Here is an 18,632-nt window from a genome sequence, read left to right on the forward strand (position 1 = left end):
ATCCATGCCCCGCATTCCCCCGCCTCGGGGACTTCCCCCTTACTCCCCCCAGTACTGAACTCTCTCCCCCAGTACCGATGTCACCCCAAACAACCCTTCCAGGCTCCAACCCCTCCCTAAGCAAAACGCCCGGGAGAGGCCGGGGGGGGCAAAATCCCCCCCCCCCGCTTCCCCCAAGGGCACCTTGAAGCCCCCCAGTGTCAGCAGCATAATGGGGGGGGTGGATTTTGGTGCGGGGGACACACAAAAGGCCACCCCGAAGGCCACCAGTAGCCCCAGGGCCGGGGGACAGTGGAGTGTCCCCCCCACCCGGAGGGGTGGGTGGGCGCGGGGGGGGTGTGGGCCCCCCGGCGCGGGTGGGCGGCAGGCGACTGGCGCTGCTGTTGCCATGGGGACCGTGGGCGGCCGGGGGGCCGCGGGCCCGGTGCGCGCATCAGCACCGGGAGATGCCGGCACCGGTAGAGGGGGAGAGTGGTGGGTGACACCTCAGGGGTGGTACCCCCAAAGCACCTACCATGTGAAACCTAGCCAGCCTTTGGGGATCCCATATCCACACACACCCCCCCCCCCTCCCCCCACCCCAAGGACACAAAAATCCAGCACCTCTCCCCGGGGATCTCATACCACACCCCAAGGACCCCAAAATCCAGCCTCCCTGGAATCCCACATTCCACCATCCCCACGCCCAAGTAACCCATAAATCCAGCCCTCCTCGGGGTGTCCTGTATCTAGCCCCTCCCAGGGATCTCAATATCCACTCCCTCCACCCCCAGGAATCCTGTATCTGCACCCCGAAGGGCCCCCAAATTCCACTCTCCCCCAGGAATCCCATATCCACCACAACATCCACCCTAATGTCTAGAGCCCATGCCGGCAGACAGACACCCCAGGCACCCCGCTTGGGTGTCCCTGCCCTTGTCCCATAGGCAAGGTGACGGTGGAGATTTGGGCACACTCATCTCCCCAGGGGTGGCACCGAATCACTCACAGGCCCCACGGTGAGAGTGTTTATTGCGAACTGGGGCTGGGGGGTGGGAAACCAGAGAAGGCGATGGCTGGGGACCCCCAGCCCACACACCCCAGGGTGGAGGGCTGGTGGGAAGCTGCAAGGGCCAGGCTGGGCCTGGGTGGGGCCTACTCTCCTAGGTAGTCCCCACTCTCAGACCCCTAAGTACCATGCCAGGGAAACCTGTATGCTTCTGAGGCTCCTGCCCAACTGCTGGCTATGAGGTGTGGGCCTGCAGCCCACCCCCAAACACCAGTGCTGTAGGGAGCACCCCCGCGGCCCCCTGACAAAGGGGAGGCAAACCCTGGGGCATGGCTGTGGTCTCTGCCCACCCCCGCGTGTCCTGACAACCCTCCAGTGAGGACGTGAAGGGGGGAGAAGGCAGGAGGAAGCCTCCCCCGGGGCTGGGTAGAGGGCAGCACAGCCCCATTGGGATACTCTGGAGTGGGGTTGGCGAGGGGATTTGGGGGTGCCAGGTGGGCAGGGTGCTGACAGAGGCAGGCAGGGGCAGGCTTCCCCATCCCCACTGCCCGTACCCAGCACCCATCTCCACCTGCGAGGGGCAAAGCTGCCCAGTGCCAGGGCAGGGAGGGCTCCGCATCCCCAGAAACCCCAAAAGCAGTATCCTCACCCACCAAAAATAATAATTATGTCACCCAATGCGACCCAACGCGCTCCCTCTATTCCAGAAAAACACGGAGCGTCGGCAGCGTGAGGCGAGGGGAAGGGAGGGGTCCTGGTGCCCAGGTTGCCGTGGTGACAGGATGTAAATCTGCCCGCTTCCTCAGGCTTCCCCACACAGCATGGATGGGTGCTGGCAGCGTGCATCAGTGAGTCCCGGGCACCGGCGCTGGGTGTGAGGGTCCTGGTGGGCATCCGGGGGCGGGGACGTTTCCTCTCCCTGCTTTATTTTTCAGTTGTTTTTTGCCACTGTCAAAACTGGACGGCGCCGGGGGAGATGTTGAACATGGAGGGGTCGAATTTCTGGCCACGGAACGGCGAGCCCTCGGTGTCCCAGCCCTTCTTTAACATCTCGTGCACCTTCTGTAAAGAGGGCACAGGCTTCCGTCAACCCGGGGTGACCCCATGCTGTTCCCCACACCCCTTGCTCTCCCCTGCCGTTCATCCCACAGGCGTTTGGACCCACAGGAGGGGGTGTGGGCAGCAGTCCCCCTCCTCCCTGGCTGGCAGCAGTTACTGCCAAGGGCACGCACCACCTCTGTGCTCCCCCTTGCTACCCGGCAAAGGACAGACAGCACCCAGGGCAGCACCAGGCAGCTCCTGGGTCGGGCTGAGCCCAGACCCATGTGGGTCCATCCCTGAGCAGGGCCAGCTTGGCAGAGAGGTGCCAAGGAGGCACAGGGAGGTGGGGCCCATCCCTGCTATGGGGGATCTGGGCTTACAGGTAACTTGCCATGGTGCCAGGATAGGGAAGACAGGAGTGCATGGCAAAAGACTGATCAGCAGAACCTCACACCCCCGAAATGTTAATGTGGGGGAACACTGTGAAAAGGAGCTCTGAGATGGAGCAGAGCCATGGGGCCCCCTTTTCCTGGGGATGGGACCCTTGAAGGGCAGGTGGGAGGGCCAGGCTGGGCTGGCAGCACAGGGTAGCCAGCACCTACCAGCTCATGGCTCTGGGGCTTGCCCTGAAGCTTCTGGTGGTAGTCAAAGGTGAGGCGGTCAAGCACAGCATGCTCCTCCTCGTCCACCGTGGCCATGGAGCGCTCCTTGTTGATCTTGTCGATGTCGATCTGCTCCTCGCCCTCTAGGATGGCGTTCCACCAGTACTCGTCCCCCTTGTTCAGGTTGATCTGGGGACAAGGTGTGGGTCAGTGAATGGGGGGAGGAGCCCCCGTCCTGCCCAGAGTGTGGTACCCCCGTCCACAGCTCCACAGCAGTGATGCAGAGCTCAGCTGTGCCGACAGCAGCATGGGGCTTGGCCGCAAGTGGAAGTCAAGCTCATACTGATCCAGCCTCACAGTTGGCAGAGGGGGAGGGATGCTTGTGCCTCCCTCCCTCAGCAGCCAAAGGCTTTGCACAACCTTGCTGTGGGCCCCCACAGCCCCAGCACAGGCCCCAGGGATGAAATCTCAGCCCACGCTATGGCTCAAAGTCAGGACCAGATCCCCCAGCGGTGCCTGCCTAGGGCTGACACTGGCTCGGGGCCGCATGGCTGACACAGCAGCCGTGACAGAACCCAGGACTGTCGGATGAGGAGGCTGTGTCTGGTGGAGTGTGGGGCCAGGGCTCCCGGTGTGGTAGTGCAGCCATCTTGCCTTTCCCTAACCTAGAAGGAACCTTGGCCTCAGCTCCTCTGGCACTGGCTCGGTGGGCAGCAGCATGGGTGGCAAAGGAGGCAACAGTATCACCTGCTGCTCTGTGCCACCCCTGCTGACTGCCAGCACCTGCTTCCTGCGGCACCGCAGCTCAGCAGCAGCCCCGGAGGGGTGCACAAGGAGACAGGGCATCTCCTTGCTCCAGCCAACACCCTCACTGGGAAAAGCCGCTGGCTGTAGTCACAGGCATCCCTGATGGCAGTGCCTTCAACAGAGCCTTGGCCAGCGGGGCTGTGCTGGGGCCAGCACGGGGCATCCTGCAACGGGAACTCCAACTTGCTTTTTGTTTTTCCAGGAAGAGTGGGCTGCTTCCTCCCATGTTATTTTAGCACTAGTCCCAGCAGCAGGGCAGATTTATGGCATTCGTCGGCCTCTGCAAAATCATCAATAAAGGCAGACAATACAATTTGCTCAAACCTCCCTGGAAGCTCAATGGCTCCAGAGGGGAGAACACGGACAGCCATTCCTGTTATGGAGCTAGGTTTCTCTGCGGTGTGAAGAAAAGGAACCAATTAATACAGGAGGGGGTGGCTGGGGTTTAATCCTTCTGGGAGAGCAGAGCCGGTGAAATATTCCAGCCTGGGGAAGGCGTTAGTTTTTCCAGCTAGACAGGCATGCTTGCTCTCCTTTTAATTGCACAGTTCCACTTTGGAGGGGAGGGAGAGCCAGCGAGGGTTTGCTCCTGGGCTTCCCAACCCTGGGTGGGCAGGTGGGGGAACAGAGGAGCCCCCAGAACGTCACCCCTCAGACAGGAAGCGAAGTGGAGGGGCAGCCTTGACTGTCCCACACCTGCAGCAGGAGCACACTTCAGCTCCTCAGCGTTTGGAACACGAGGGATGTTCCCGTGGTGCTGCTGGCAAAGTGTGGGTTTCCCTAGTGAGGCTCCAGCACAAGCCATGCTCCCATGGCATTGCTGTGAAGCACACATGGCTTGGTATATCCCTACCAGAGCCAGCCTGCTGGCAGAGGGATGGACAAGTGTTGGAGGAGTTCAGGCGTCACCTCAACTCCATCCCAGAGAACTGGGGGATGGAAAACCCAACCTGGAGCATCTGGGATGGAAACCCATCCCCCCTCCCTTCCCTACCAAACCCCTTTCCTTCGCTGGCACCCTGCCACCACCTGCACACCTCTGCAGCCTGCCTGGGGCGATCCGCTCATCCCTCTTTATTCCAGGGGGAAAGCTGTCAAAGTGAGACTCACTCCAATTGAGCTCCAGTTTCTAAAATGCCCACAGGTCAGGGCAAAGGTCGCTCTACCCCCCGTGAGTCTGCAGTTTCGTGGTTCAAGGTGGTGCTGGAGGACTTGCTGCAGACAGGTCCCACCTCCAGGATGGGGGACACAGACATAAGTAATTTTCCTGGACAGTTTCTGCCGATGTCCTCTGTGGATCCAGTCCCTGCTTGGCTGAGTGTCTGGGTTACGAGAGCCGGTGGTGATGGAGATGCAGCTGGTTCCCCCCACAAGCGCTTTGGGTGCCCGAAGGTGGAGGTAAGGGAGAGCTGAAAGGCCATGGCAGGTCTCTGGGTGACTCCCCACACACGCCAGTCCTCACCCACCCACCCACCCACCCGCCCATGGAGGAGGCTCTGGCACTCAGCTGACAGGCCCCCGCGAAGCTGTGGGCACCGCTGGGGAGAGCTCCAGAAACCGGGGGGCTCCAGGAGGCAGCACGGCTTCTTCCACAAGGACAAACCCTGAGCCCATTATGTTTCTCACTTTGAAACAAGGCAAAGCTTTGCCCACACTTGACACCGCTGCCCAGTTTTCCAGCCAACAGCTCTGGCTGACCCCTCAGGGCCCCAGAGATGCTGAGAGCCACTTGCCAGAGGAAGGATGAGGTCCCTGCAGTGTGCCTGTGCCCTCAGCCAGATTTCGGCTCTGCCTAGTGAGTCCCACTGGGGTAAAAGCCCAGCTGAGTCTTTTGGGATGCACAGGGAGGCAGGAACAGCCTCTGCAACAGCGGCCTGAGGAGAAGGAGGCTTGCAGAAGGCAATGTTGTATCTGAAGCTGGCAGTGTCCTCATGCTGAAGTGCTCAGTTCCCACAACCGGTGTCCAAGATACGAGCTCTCAGCCACGTCAGGATGGGCCTTTCCCTGGAAAAGCACCAGGGTAATGACGGATTGCAAGGAGGATTGCTGCAGGAACAATGGGACACTCAGCAGGAGAGACCCTCTAGCAGGTGACAGGCGTCACCAGCATGGACACAGCGTCATGTCCCATCTTCACACCCTACTGGGAAGGTCACAACCCCCCATTGTTGGTGCTGGGCTTTGCGGTAGCACAAGGTTTCCTCTCTGATCCCAAACACCTTGTCAAAGCTGGAGAGATGCTGCCAAGGGGTATAAGTAGGTCTTGGGAGGACAGCCTCTCCCGGCCAGCTTTCCTGTTGGAACCACATCAGCCAAAGTCACCTCAAAAGTCACTGGGAGGTGTTTAGGGGGACAGAGGAGGCAGCAGTGCCATTCTCAGCAGTACGTGGAGGGCAGGGCTGAACACCATCGAGCCGTATCCCCTCAGCCTTGTGGCTCACAGGATGACAAGCCAAGACTTGGACAATAAACGTTCAAGGCAGGACTTGCTGACAAAAGCCCAAGCGTGGAAAACAAAGGCTGAGAGGAAGAGAAAAAGAGAGGGAATGGGAGAAAAATCCTCCACAACAAAAATAATACCAAAAGGAGTTGTGCACAACACCCAGTGGGGATTGCTAAAAACAGCAAGGTTATTTTAATCTCGCTTTCAACAAGCGAGCGGGTGTGACGGAGAAGGGAGAGCACAGGGATGACACCCAGGACCAGGGTACAGTGTGGCACGCCGCAGGCAGGGGCACGATCCTGGGACACAATCCTGAGCAGGAGGTAGGGACAGGTCCCCGCCCCACGTCGGCAGAGCACTCCACTGCAGAACAATGCCAGCTGGATTCTGCTGCCATGCACACGGGTGTGCCAAAGGATGAGATGAGAAACATGCTGGTGTCAGGCTGGGCTCCAGCTGTGAGAATTCCATGGAGCAGGAGCGGGAAGGCAGAGTGGTCTCTGAATGATGGTGAGGGGAGTCCTCGGGCTGCTGGAGTGCAAGTGACATAATGAAGAGGATACATGAATAAGAACACCAGGAAGGATGGGGGAAGCAGAGCCAGGAAGGGTTGTAAGGCAAAATAATCTTCCCAGGGTAAGAGCCGGAGGAGAAGGGAGTCTGCTCACGGTGCGGCCATGAACGGCATCCCAGAAGGGAGCCAGGAGGAGGCCAGGGAGGCCGAGGACAGTGAAAAAGCTGTTACAGCAGCCTCCTGAAGAATCTGGGGATCTTGATTATTCCTGACACATCCTGCAAGAGGACATGGGACTCAAAGGCCTCTGCACAAAACTGAGACCTTTTCAGACAGACAGGACCAAGCAAGAGAGATTACACCTCCTGGGCGCAAAGCTCGGGTTCTGCTGCACGGATCACCTCAATTCACAGATCACGAACACACAGCATGGACAGGGCCATCAATGTGCCCCAAGCAGTCCCCAAGGCAGGCAGGATCTCCTCGGACAACCCCAGCGCTGGCACTGGGTGAGTTCAGTTTTGGCTACATCCACACCCTGTCAGGGAACGCCATCCCTGGGTCCCACAGAGGGAAGCCAGGCAGCACCTTGCAGCACCTTGCAAGAGGGACACAGCCCAACTGCTGCATTTGGAGCTCACACACAGTGATGCACAAACTGGGGCACAGAAATGGTCCATATGCCCCATAAGCTCCAAACAAACCCCAATGACCCCATCCAGGCACTGAATGAAGCAATGCATTCCCACAAGGGTGGGTGTCCTCTGATGAATGAACTAGGAGGAGGCGCAAACCACTCCTGGCTACTCAGCACATGGAAAAAGGAGATGCTCTTGGGCGAGAATTACTCACTCTGCTCCAGTTACCTTACAATTCTTCAAGCGAGATCTCATCCCACCATCAATATGTTGGCAGCCAGCTGGAGATCCTCACAAGCCTGGGCTCGTGTTATTCGAGGCAAGACCCAGCTCTGGGGTTGGGGGTGATGGGCCCACTCTGCTCCCCACGCTGTCCACGGCTGCTCCAGGAGGCACTGAGTCTCGCTCCACCCGCGCCATTCCCAGCCTCTGATGGGTATTTAAGAGACACTGCCTCCCTTGCTGATCCTGGGAACACCCACTGGGGACTTCCAGACTTCTATCCACACTGTGGAGCAGCCACTCATTGGGCCACCTCCTCTTCAATGGGTTTATACCTTTCCAGAATTGTTTCTTTGTTCCAGATAAGCTAATTTTCAAGATGCTTATGAATATTTACAAAATGCAGGTTAAGGATGCTGCTACCACATCCCTTCAATGGCCTAGCAGCATTGGAGAAGCTCCTCTCCCTCGTAGGGACCTCACTCACCCTTTTGGCACCAGCTTGTCACTCAAGGTACATCCCTGCGGATCAGCAGTGGTCGAGTGGCACTGCGCAGCCTCCCCACACACCATCCACAGGATTCCTGACTCTGGTAGCACATTCCCACTCCATTTTCCACTGTGGGGGCTTGGATTTGGGTGCTCATCTGCTGCCACCCTTGTGCCACAGGGAGAAAGGCTTGGTGCCAGCTCCCTCCCTCCCAGGGATGGCATGTGTCCTCTCCTGGGTCTCACAACAGCCTTGGGACTCCTGAAACTTTCCTGGAAAAGCCTCTGGCTGAAAAAGGATAGGGCAAAAATGGTCACAGGCAGCAAAATCCCGCTCCTAGCACAATCCTGGCCTCCAAACTGGCACAGAAATTTGGAAATTGTTTGACACTCAAGATCCCAGGGTGATGGGCAGAATTCCCACAACAACTCCAGCTGTGAACACGGCTGAACTCACACCCTCAGCCTGCACATCTGGAGCACATCAGAAATGAGGCCTGGGGCTGGGAACCCACCAGTAATACACAGCTGGGCACTAGCAGCACTCAGACCACCTTGACAGGGATGATTTCGGACAGCAGGCACACAGCAAACCACAGGCCTGCTGGAGGCAGAGGAGGAGGCACAGTGTCTGCATCACACAGGGCAAGTAGGAATCCCATGGCAGGACAGAAAGGAATGGTGGGGAACAGGCACCTGCCAAGATGCTGGGGTTGGAGTGGGGCCAGGAGAGTTGGAAAGCAGAGTCAGCAAGGCCAGGTGTGCAGGACCAGCCCCAAGTAATGGCTGTGCTGGAGCTGGGGACCACCCTGCCCAGCCTGACAGATGTGCTGCCCAGCCAGCACCCTGACAGGCAACTCAGGAGTAGGAGGCAAGGCACGGCACACAGGCAAGGGCAGCATGAGCCAGACGTTGGACAGGCAGAGCCAGATGTTGGACAGGTAAAGCCAGACACATCCAGAGCTGGCTCAAACTTCCAGCTGCTTCAGTTTCCTAGGTCGAGCGCGGCAGAGCTGCGAGCCAAGGAGACACAGCTGGTGTAGACCATCCTTACCGAAACGCACTTCCCTGGCTCCAGGCTCCACAGGGAACTCTCTGTGTTGATCTTGTGGGTGAGTTTCCCTTCCATGAGGACGTGCTGGCTGCTTCCTTCCAGCACTGCTACACGAATCGCACCACTGCTGATATCCACAGACACCTGGAAACAAAGGGAGAGACAATAATCTGGAAGGCTCCTGCTTGCCATCCCACTGTGCGAGCTGGGGTTTGGGGTCAAGTGCACTTGCAGGGGATGAGAGAGAGAAGAGCTTCCAGGCCTGCCTGTAGCAGCAGGGTGGGAATCCCGCTGTTCTCTCATAGCAAACAGCGACAGTTTGGAGGAGAGAGGGAATCTCTTCAGTGATGGAAAAGCAGTACTGGAGGGGCCCTTGAAGGATTCAAGGCAGCTGGTTCTGCCCCGTGCCTCAGTTTCCCCACAAGGAAGACCAGTAATGCCACAGGCCTCCACACAGCACTCAAAGGTTAAGCACCTACTTGCTGTGAGAGAGCTCTTTAGGGGTATGTCTGTCCGTCACTGTGACAAGCTGGGCATGAGTGTATGTCATCCTGATAGCTAAGCAGGGGCAATTTGGGGGTTCCTACACTAGGGCTGCAGCAGGTCATCCCCTCTTTGCTGCACCATGCTGAAAGCATGCTCCTTGGCTCTGCTTCCGCTGCTGGAGCCAGCCCTGGGCTCAGCCCAGGCCTCCCATCGGGTGTGTGAGGAGGGGCCGCGTGCAGGAGGAATGCTGCAGCACGGTTTCCCGGCTCCCTGCTACAGCGGCAGCTCTGTCCCCAGGAACGGGGCCAGTTCCCGCCCACAGCAGCCATATGGGGAACCCTGCTCTGACCTGCCATGCAGGTGACATGGCTGTCCCCTGGGGAGACAGAGGCAGGCTGTGACAGGCACGCAGTACCCTTGGTCTCTGTAGAGACCATATGTTCTCTCTTGTCCCCTCTGGCCCTGAGGTGCCGCCAGCAGAGCCCGCGTCAAGCCAGAGGATGTAGGGAGGACCTGGCTGGGAAGGAGCAGGATTGTGGCCCCCAGTGCTGGCCCGAGAGGAGGAGACTGCAGTGAGATTTGCCTGCATTCTCTCCCAGAGTTCCCCCAGATCTTCCTCCTGCTCTGCAGATCTCATTTGAAATGTTATTACATTATCCATTACCTAGGAGACTTCCAGCAGCTCACTAGCTCCACACAGGCAGAAGACAGGCAGAGCTGCTCCAGCCAGGGAGGGCACCATGGCTGTGTCTGACTGATGTCACCCGGGTACAACCCCCAAAGCTGCTGTGTGCTCCGACAGGAGCAGAGGAGGCCCAGCACACACAGCGCAGGGTGACATGGGACTGAGCTCCAGTGCGACGGCTGGGAGCAGGACCACGCTCACAGGGGATTGGGGAAGGGACATGAGGATGGGAGAGGACAAGAGGCTGTCACCTGGCATGTGACTGTGGACAGCCTCTACAAGAGCAGCTGCCCTGGGATGGAAACACCTCCAGAGGAGGTGCTCCTTCCATGGAGCAGCTCCCTCCAGACCAGTGCTGAAGCCCTACTGCAGAGATGAGGCATGGGGATGAGGCTCTGCCCTCCATTACCACCATCTGCTCAGGTCCCTGGGCACAGGGACACAGCTACTGATGCTGGTCTCTCAGCACACTCCAGGGCCTGCCCAGAAAGGACCAAGGGGAAAAAAGCAAGGTGACTCCCAAGTCACCTTCTGGGGGGAAATTCTTTGGGGTGTGGAGGGCCAGGGAAGCTGGAGACATGGAAGGCACAGGCGCAGCATTGTGTCTGTGGGATCCACATGGACAAGAACAACCAAATGTGAGAGGGGTTTTATTCCCAGGTGGCTGCACAGGATATCTGGAGGGGCTGAGGGACACCTTTCAGGTGGCTCTGGGACCAGACATGCACTGGGAGAGGGAGCAGAGAAACCCAAATGGAAGAAGAGATCCAAACTGGGAAGCCACCACCTGCCCACTTGGCTGTGCAAGCAGCCAGCATGAGAACCAATTGCAAGCCCTGCTTCTACCTGCGCCTAGCAAGAAGGTCCCACCCAGCACACCAGCCCCCCAGGAGTAGGGACAGGGGCAGCACATGCCCTGTGGGAGAGCCCTGCCCCTTCATGCATGGAGAGACATGTCTGAGAGGACTCGTATGCACAGCCCACAGCTGGGGGAAGGCCAAGAGCAACCCGCAGCAGTCCGGCAGCTCTGAAGCTGCTTGTCCCTCCCCATGCGCTCCCTGCTCCCCAAAACATTTGGCTGCTCCCAAGGAAAGCCAGCTCTCGTCTGTGTGCTGTGGCCTTTTCACCACAGTGATTTCTGTGCACACTGAACGCCCACGCCTGCCCACGCACCTCAAGCAAGCAAATACAAACTGAGAGAGGAAACGAGCTTGTCTCCTCTGAGTCCAGCAAAGAGAAAGGCCTGGAGTCATGATTTCTATTTAAGCGCTCAGATCTGTGGGCCTCTGTTGCGCCCAGAAGTAGATCAGAGAGGTGGGGACCATGGAGGAAGATGGTCCCAACCACCCACTCCTGCTCCAAGGACACCCGAGCTCCATACAAGGAAACCTTAAGCTCACCAGAGCAAAACTATGCCATAGCAACAGCCTGAATCCCAAAAAGTGTCATAAGGAAGACTGTGAGCAGCATTAGAGTTGGGTGCACTCTGAGCCTAGGGACCAAACGGGGAGATTTTTAATCTCGCCTTGGCAAGCAGGAGCCAAAAACCTGGTAATTTTTTTTAAAATATGAAGCTGTGTGAATACAGGGGTGTGCAACTCTTGTGCAGGTACTCAGGAACAACATGTCCAAAGTCCATGGAACTTTTAAATTGCTCTAAGTCCTCCTGCTCTGGCCCAAGACCCAGCCTGCCTGTTCCCATTCCCCCAAGGCTGGGAATATATAGAATCATTTGGAAATGGAAACTCAGCTGCCAAGAGGAGCCCTGAGAAGGATGGATGAACAAAACACCAGGCAACAGTGCAAGGAGAAGGGAAGTTCAGCATCCGAACAACAGATTGCTTCAAGAGGACGTGGGCAGATACTGGGGCAAGGGTAGGCAGAGCCATGCCACGGGCACTGGCATGGGGTATCTTGAAACCCCTTTTGCCCACTCTGCGGTGCAGGGACTCTTCCACAGCGATGGCACAGTCTTAACCCAAGGGAAGGTCAGGAAACCATATCCTGTCTCCACTCTTGTGAGCTCCTGCAGGCTCCTGAACCTCTCCAGGGCCAAGGATGGAGCAGACAGAGCCCTGTGTGGGGTTTTTGGCAAGGACAAGGACACAACTTCCCTGGCATGGAGGAAACTTCCCCAGGCAGGGAGAGGAATCGTGATTGAAGCACGATGTGGAGGGATGGAATATCCATCTGGACACCCCAGAATCCTTTCAAGAAACAGCCTGGGTTTGTTTCAGAGACCTGCTGGGAGAGATGCATTTTCCTGGTGCCCTGCTGTGCCTGTGGCAGCCGTGTGCCCCCTCACCCCTCCGGCCCGGGCTGCTGCTGCTGCTGCTGCCAGTGACATTCCTTGGCATGCTGAGGAGCTGTGTAGGCTGAAGCCAGTGACAAACTCCAGCGTGCTCCTTTCAGCCGCCCTGGAAGCAGAGGAGAGCAGGAGGTGGGGGAGCACAGGCTTCCCAAATGGAAAAATACAGAGGGAAGGGCAGCACTTGGGAAAGAGTTCAAACTTCTAGGTCTGACCAAGGCCAGCCATGGGCACACTCCTTCTGGGTCCCTGACCAGGAGGGAACAGAAGTGGTGCACGAAAAACAACGTGACCACAAGCAGAACAGAGAAGTTCCTGCCTGAGCCAAAGAGAGCGAGGCGAGACCTCTCTGTGCACAAAGCCAGCCAGGGGGAGGGGCTGGCCCTCAGCCTCCACCCAGGCCGGCTCCCTTCCATCTAGAGCAGGTCAAGCCACACAGGGGCTGTGCCTGATCCAGCTCCCCAGTGCCAGAGGAGCCGTTCCAGCAACTCCTGCTTCCAAACAGGAGGCAGAAGACACGCAGAGCCAGAGGAACAACTGAGGAAGGGCATCCATCCCCAACCAGGCTCCAAAACCCACGTGAGTACGCAGGTAGCGACAGCAGAGAGAAGCAGCACAGAAAGGGTGAGGCAGTGCCAGGGAACCTAGCTGGGATGGAGCAGAGAACACTGCAGCACAATAGGAACACGGACAGGCTGGGATCTCAGTCCCCACCAGACTCACACGGGAGAAAATGGCACAACCACATCCTGGTCCTTCAGTACAAGGGACAAGGAGCCTTTCCGCTCCAAACAGTTTCCCAGGAAAGCTGGGCACCCTGATGGAAAGGGAAATGCTAAAGAGACACCACTAACACCACTTTACCTGTTTGCCTTTGACAATGTGCTTGGGTACAGGCACTTTAATTTCCAGGTCGCTGTAGTCTTGGGACCAGGTGTAATTCTCTCGCACAGCTCCATTGTAGCTGTCAGGATTTGTCTGGAACTGCTCCTGTCTCCTGGTGGAGGGAGAAAGGGGTGACATGTTAAATGTCAGAGATCAGAGCCTGGAGAGAGCAGGAAGCTCTGAGAGCAGGGTCCAAGAAACCAAAAGGGAGGGCATAGCCTCTGCTGAGGCCTCCTACAGCATCTCCAGCACTGGGCTCCTGCCCAGTCTCTCCCTCACTGCTGACTCTATGGAAGGGAGCAGGTCCAAGTCAGCAGCCACAGGACAGAGGGACCACAGACCCATTGTGGGTGACACTCACAGTCCCCTCTCGCCAGTGTGCTGCAGCAGCAGTCAGGCTGCTGAAAAGACAGCTGGTGAGACACACGATGGTTTGGCTGCTCAAAAGGTGCAGAACTGGCCCCCAGTGGGTCCAGGGCGCCTTCCTGGCCACCTCTGCTCCAGCACAAGCTCCTTGTTCCTTCTGCTTCCCATCGCGGCTGGAGCAGGGACACTGGCACATGCTGGGTCTGACCTGACCCCCAAGCCACTGTCATGGCTGCAGAGTTGGTGGCCTATGGTTGTGACCTGAGTTCACCATGAAAACACAGCATTCTTTCTCCTCACCCTGATTTTAACGTTTGGGAAAAGCACCAGCTGTTATGACCAGGGCAGTTGGCAACATGGAGGTGAAGGAGCTGCGGAGCGGGATGCCTCAAGAGCCATCCCAGGGTGCCTGGGCAAGTGAATCATGAGCAACACTCAAGAGCACAACACTGCCCCTTCCAGCTGTGGAAATGTGAGAAAAGCTGAGGAGACAGCTGCAGGGGTAAGATGGGGTTTATCAGATCAATAAGCAATAATCAATACAGTGTTTCCAGCCAAGAAAGGAGACCACCACACCCATATCCCTTTAAACTGCTGGGCTGGGGATCTATTCCACTGAACCCTCACAGAGAGGGCTTTCAAATAAAATCAAATCTCTTCTAAAGATAGCTGTGGTGCTAACAAAAGGCAGAGTTATTTTAAAATGTTTTGATACCCACCTAGGCTTCAATGTAGAGCTGGATAAACATGGGGCTCAGGCACTTATGTAAAGGGGGGGCTGGTGAAGAGCAGCCCTAGGGCACAGACAGCCCTGGGGAGCCTATCTTCCTGTGCCCCACTGCCTTCCTGGCACCCCCAGTCTGGGGGGCCCTCACTAGTACAGGGTGGGGTTGGCTCCAGCAGCACGGTGCCCTGAGGGTTATATAAAAGCCATCTATTTAAATTAAATTAGACCGTCGGAGGGGGCTGTCAACGTGGCTGTGCACACCTCCCAGTTTTTTTTTCTCTGTGGTTTCACCAGGTGCACCAAGGGTTTCACCTGCCCTGTTACACCTGTGGCCCGGGGTGGTTCTGAGCCACTCCCAGGCACTGAAGGCAGTACTGGGACTGGCAGTGTTCACAGGCTCCCAGCCTCAGCTGGCCGTTTCAGGGGGCACCGCATCATTTTTCGGGCATCTTGGCCTTGCCTGGCAGTCGCCCATTGGGTGCCCATTGCCATGGAAACAGGGTTGGCATGGCAGCGCACACCGGGCTGGTGCGTTGGCTCCAGCTGTCGCTTCCCAACCGCCCCCGGACTGTAGGAGTCAAACAGGCTGGAGGGCGAGAAGCCGAATGGTGCAGGCGACCAGGGGCTGTGGTGACAGGGTCTTCAGGGCCCCGCGCTCGTCCCTGTGGGAAGCAAATATGCTGAAATGCAGTGGCATGTCCCCAGGCATTGTCTCATGTGTCCCCTGGTCCCCACCTAGGGACACCCCAGTGGTGGCACCCAGCTTGGCTCTCAAGGCACAACTGTCTCAGAGACCACCCTGCATCAGCCCCCAGCAGGGAGGAGGGTCTGTGTGCAGCCTGGGGCAGCTCGGCTGGTTAAATGCCCTCGCAGGACGTGTACCCATGCTGTGGGGTCTGCCCAGGCACAGCACAGCTTCACGGGACTCCCGCCCTCCACCCCAGGCCACACAGCGAACCAAAGAACAAATCTGACTCGATTTTAAACCCAGCTGGTTTAAACCCCTCCTAAGAGAGTGTTTTCTTCTAAGCAGTGTGGGCCCTTTTCTGTTCTTCCGTGACCTTCAGGGGCAGCAGCATGGAGGGGGTTTCAACACCCCACAGTTCTACCTGCAGCCCCCCTCCATGAGAAGCCCAGCTTTCTGGCTCAGTGGCCATGCTGGCCAAGGCAGAGCCTAACCTGGCTCCTCCCAAACCAAGTGCTGCCATTCCAAGTGTCTGGGGCTCCCTGCAATCACAAAAGAACCAGATGAGAACCATGGTTGTTCCCCCCCAGGGCTGTTCCCCTCCAGGCCTTTCCTGGGAAAAACTCAAAAGGGAGCAGGAGGCAGCAATGGGCCTATGCCCAGCCAAGGCTCATGAGAACAGAGGCAGATCAAAGATGGGAGAAATCCACTGGTACAAAGGCACACATGGTGAGAGCGCCAGCTGCAAATGCCACACAGCCTCAGCATGGACAAATACAGCCGTCAGTTGCTGTCACAAAGCCACCAGGTCTGTCCTGGATGTGCCTCCTCTCCCTCAGGAGAAGAGCACCAGGGCTGAGCAGATCCCAGCTGCACAGTTTTGCATGTTGTAGTCCCACTTGGAGCTTACCAAGCGCAGTCTCACTGCCTATGAGGGCACGAGCTGATTCATCAGCCCCACAGCCAGTGTTAACTGTGTGACAGGGAAACTGAGGCAGGACTTGCTCTGTAGGGACTTTGTCCAATGTCTCTCTGCACAGCACAGGTACTGTGCAGGTGATAGCAGCCTTACTCCCAGCCCGACTGTCCCTCTGTCATTCTCCAGAGCTATTCCTGTGCTGTAACTGGAGCACGGCTGGGTGATGGAGGAATGTGTCACCGCCACCTCTGCCTTCACGTGCAGCTCACTGGACAAGCTCAGCCCCACTGCCTTGGCCTTGCAGCCCCAGCCTTGCTCATCCAGCTTCAAGGGGAGAAGTTCCCCCTCGTGCCTAAACCTCTCTCCAGCCATGGCTGCTGATCCTGGGGATGTGAGCTCCAGTGCCATCACTTCTCCACTCCTCTCCTCCCCAACATCCAGTCCAAATCCCTCCAGCTGTTTTCCCAAGACACCATGAACCTCTGCTTCAGCTCTGTTTCCAATGTTAAAAATCCATGCATGTGAAACTAGTGGGCTTTGTTACCCCAGAACAGGATCACCGGCAGACTCATGAAGCCTGGGTAATTTCACTGCCAGTGTAACTGCCAGCTCTGGAGCTGTGGAAGATCCAGGGTGGTGAAGGCAGGCCGCAGCCTTGTTAGGCACTGCTGACAAACGGCTGACAGCTCTACCACCTCCTGGAGCAACTCTTCCTTTCCTGGAGGTTTTCCAACCAGATCTCTGCCTGGTCCAACTGTGCTTAGCACACGCCAGTGGCACTCCAGAATTGGACCCTGCTCCTTGGCTGGGAGGCAGCTTCCCTCACTGTTCACAGGAGACAGCTCTGGCTCACAGCATGCTGGGCCAAGCCACGCCGCAGGTGGCTCTCCCGGCCAAAGGCATCCCTCACGTTTTCTCAAGAGCACCACTGTGCAGCGGGCAAGAGAATCTCCTGCATCAACACCACGGCTCCTGCTCCCATCCCCAGACCCACCAGGTGAAGAGGGAGGCCAGATCCAGCACACAGCGTGGGCCGGGTGGCGATGGTCACTCACTGGACTGCCCGAATGCCTGCTGGGCTGGGGCAGGTGGTGGCAGGGCTGAGGGGAGGGAGGGTGACAAAGCACCAGCTTTTAAACCCATGGGTTTGGCACCGCGTGCACTTGGCTGCCGGGTGGTGGGGATGGTGGGGGTGGGTCTATGTGTTCTGTCTTGTTCTATTTTTGCTCGCAATGTGTCATTTTGGGGGAGGTGAAACCTTTAACAATGCACCGTCGAGAAGCAGCCGATCTGTTTCCCACTCCTCAGAGCCACATGGCGCAGCACGGCTGCGCTGTCCCTGGGACTGAAGCCACTCCCTACACGCGGGGTGAGACCCTCGGCAGCAGCACAAGGGGACAAGACCCCCTGAAAGGTAGCAGTGTTGTCCCTGGTGGGCGCGCTGGATGTCTGAGGATTGAGCCGCGTGTCAAGCCCCATACAAAGATTTCTGGGCATTTCTTACTCCGGGATTCCCAGCTCCGTGGGTTGGTGACGCACGATGAGCTGAGCAATGTGGAAATGGCAACAGCAATCCTCGCTCTTGTGGACACTCAGCTGAACACATTTCTGTCCTTGGAGCTCAACAGCTGCAGCATCAGCTCTGTGAAAGCAGTGCTGGACACAAACCAAGAGCAGGAACCAAACACACCAAAGGATCTGGTTAATGTTTGAGCTGAGAAGAAGCAGGGCAGCTCACCAAGTTCCTCTTCACTGAGGAGTTTTGGTGCAAGCATGCAAAAGTTGTGGAAAAGACACAGCAGCATGGGAGCAGCCGTTCTTCAGCCTGAGGAGGAGCAGAGGTGGGAAAGTGTCACGGGAGGGAACTGATACGGCATAATCCCAATGGACTTCTTTTTTTCCCCATAAGAAGGAGAAAATTCCAAGGAATTTCAGAACAACTTAATGGAAGTGATCCTCTCGGCCTGGAGCAGTTCAACTTTCCAAGACAGGATCCCTGCTGTCTCAGGAAGGGAAGTCCAGGATACCTGGATCTAGCAGTCAAGGATGCCACGGCTCGGTGGCCAGTACTGCAGACACCCTCCAGTCACTGGAATTCCCAGAAAGCTTCCTCCAGAGCTGGCACTGCTGTTTGCTATTAGTCAAGGTGAATTATTTAGGCAGCTTTAAGGAAAACATGTCAAGCCAGATGTGGAGGTGGATGAGAAGAGAAACAACTGCCACAGCCAAAGCTGGACAGCAGGACTGGCCGATGCCAAAGGGAATGATGTGGAGAAAAAGCTGGGCTGGCAACCAACCTTTTGAAGCAACCAACCCAGCATCAGCAGAAACTGAGACACAGACCCATTCCCTTATGCAAAGCTGCTCCTGAGAGAGGTATTTCCAACAGTCCCATTCTATCTGCACTTTGCCATCACAACACATCCTGCAGATCCCACAAGCACATCCTAACCACCAGAGACAGCCTCTCCCTTCCATGAGACCTTCTGCCATTTGAGTGGGCAAGCAGAGGGCATGGTGTATGGAGTCACCCTGGCAGCAGACAGAAGAGGACAAACACCCCAGCTTTAACCACTGTCAGAAGCCCTGTGTGATACATGAAACCGTCGTCAAGCTTGAGAAGTTACCAAGAGTGGAAAGAACTCATTGAGTAACAATGAAGTTCAGAGCAATAAGGAAAAGAAAAAAGCACTCCGCATGCCTTACCCAAATCCACATGCAGAGAGCAGGGCCTGCCAGGAGACACTCTGCACGTCGTCAATCCAGCTGACAT

General features: G+C 57.2%; 1 protein-coding gene across 3 annotated transcripts in view; it reads right to left on the minus strand.

The window, feature by feature from the left end:
• Positions 1-992: 992 nt before the first annotated feature.
• Positions 993-18,632, minus strand: part of NUDCD3 (NudC domain containing 3) — a 30,159-nt gene continuing 12,519 nt past the window's right edge. Inside the window, exons 3-6 of one of the 3 annotated variants that reach the window (XM_039564284.1) lie at positions 13,142-13,274; positions 8,799-8,942; positions 2,632-2,820; positions 993-2,050 (exon numbers count right to left, since the gene is read on the minus strand). In XM_039564284.1, coding sequence (XP_039420218.1) covers positions 1,940-2,050; positions 2,632-2,820; positions 8,799-8,942; positions 13,142-13,274 — 577 coding nt within the window. In that variant the 3' untranslated portion in view covers positions 993-1,939. The other 2 variants (XM_039564283.1, XM_039564286.1) reach the window with 2 other exon arrangements.

The sequence above is a fragment of the Corvus cornix genome, chromosome 22 (assembly GCF_000738735.6).
Source record: "Corvus cornix cornix isolate S_Up_H32 chromosome 22, ASM73873v5, whole genome shotgun sequence".
Lineage (NCBI taxonomy): Eukaryota > Metazoa > Chordata > Aves > Passeriformes > Corvidae > Corvus > Corvus cornix.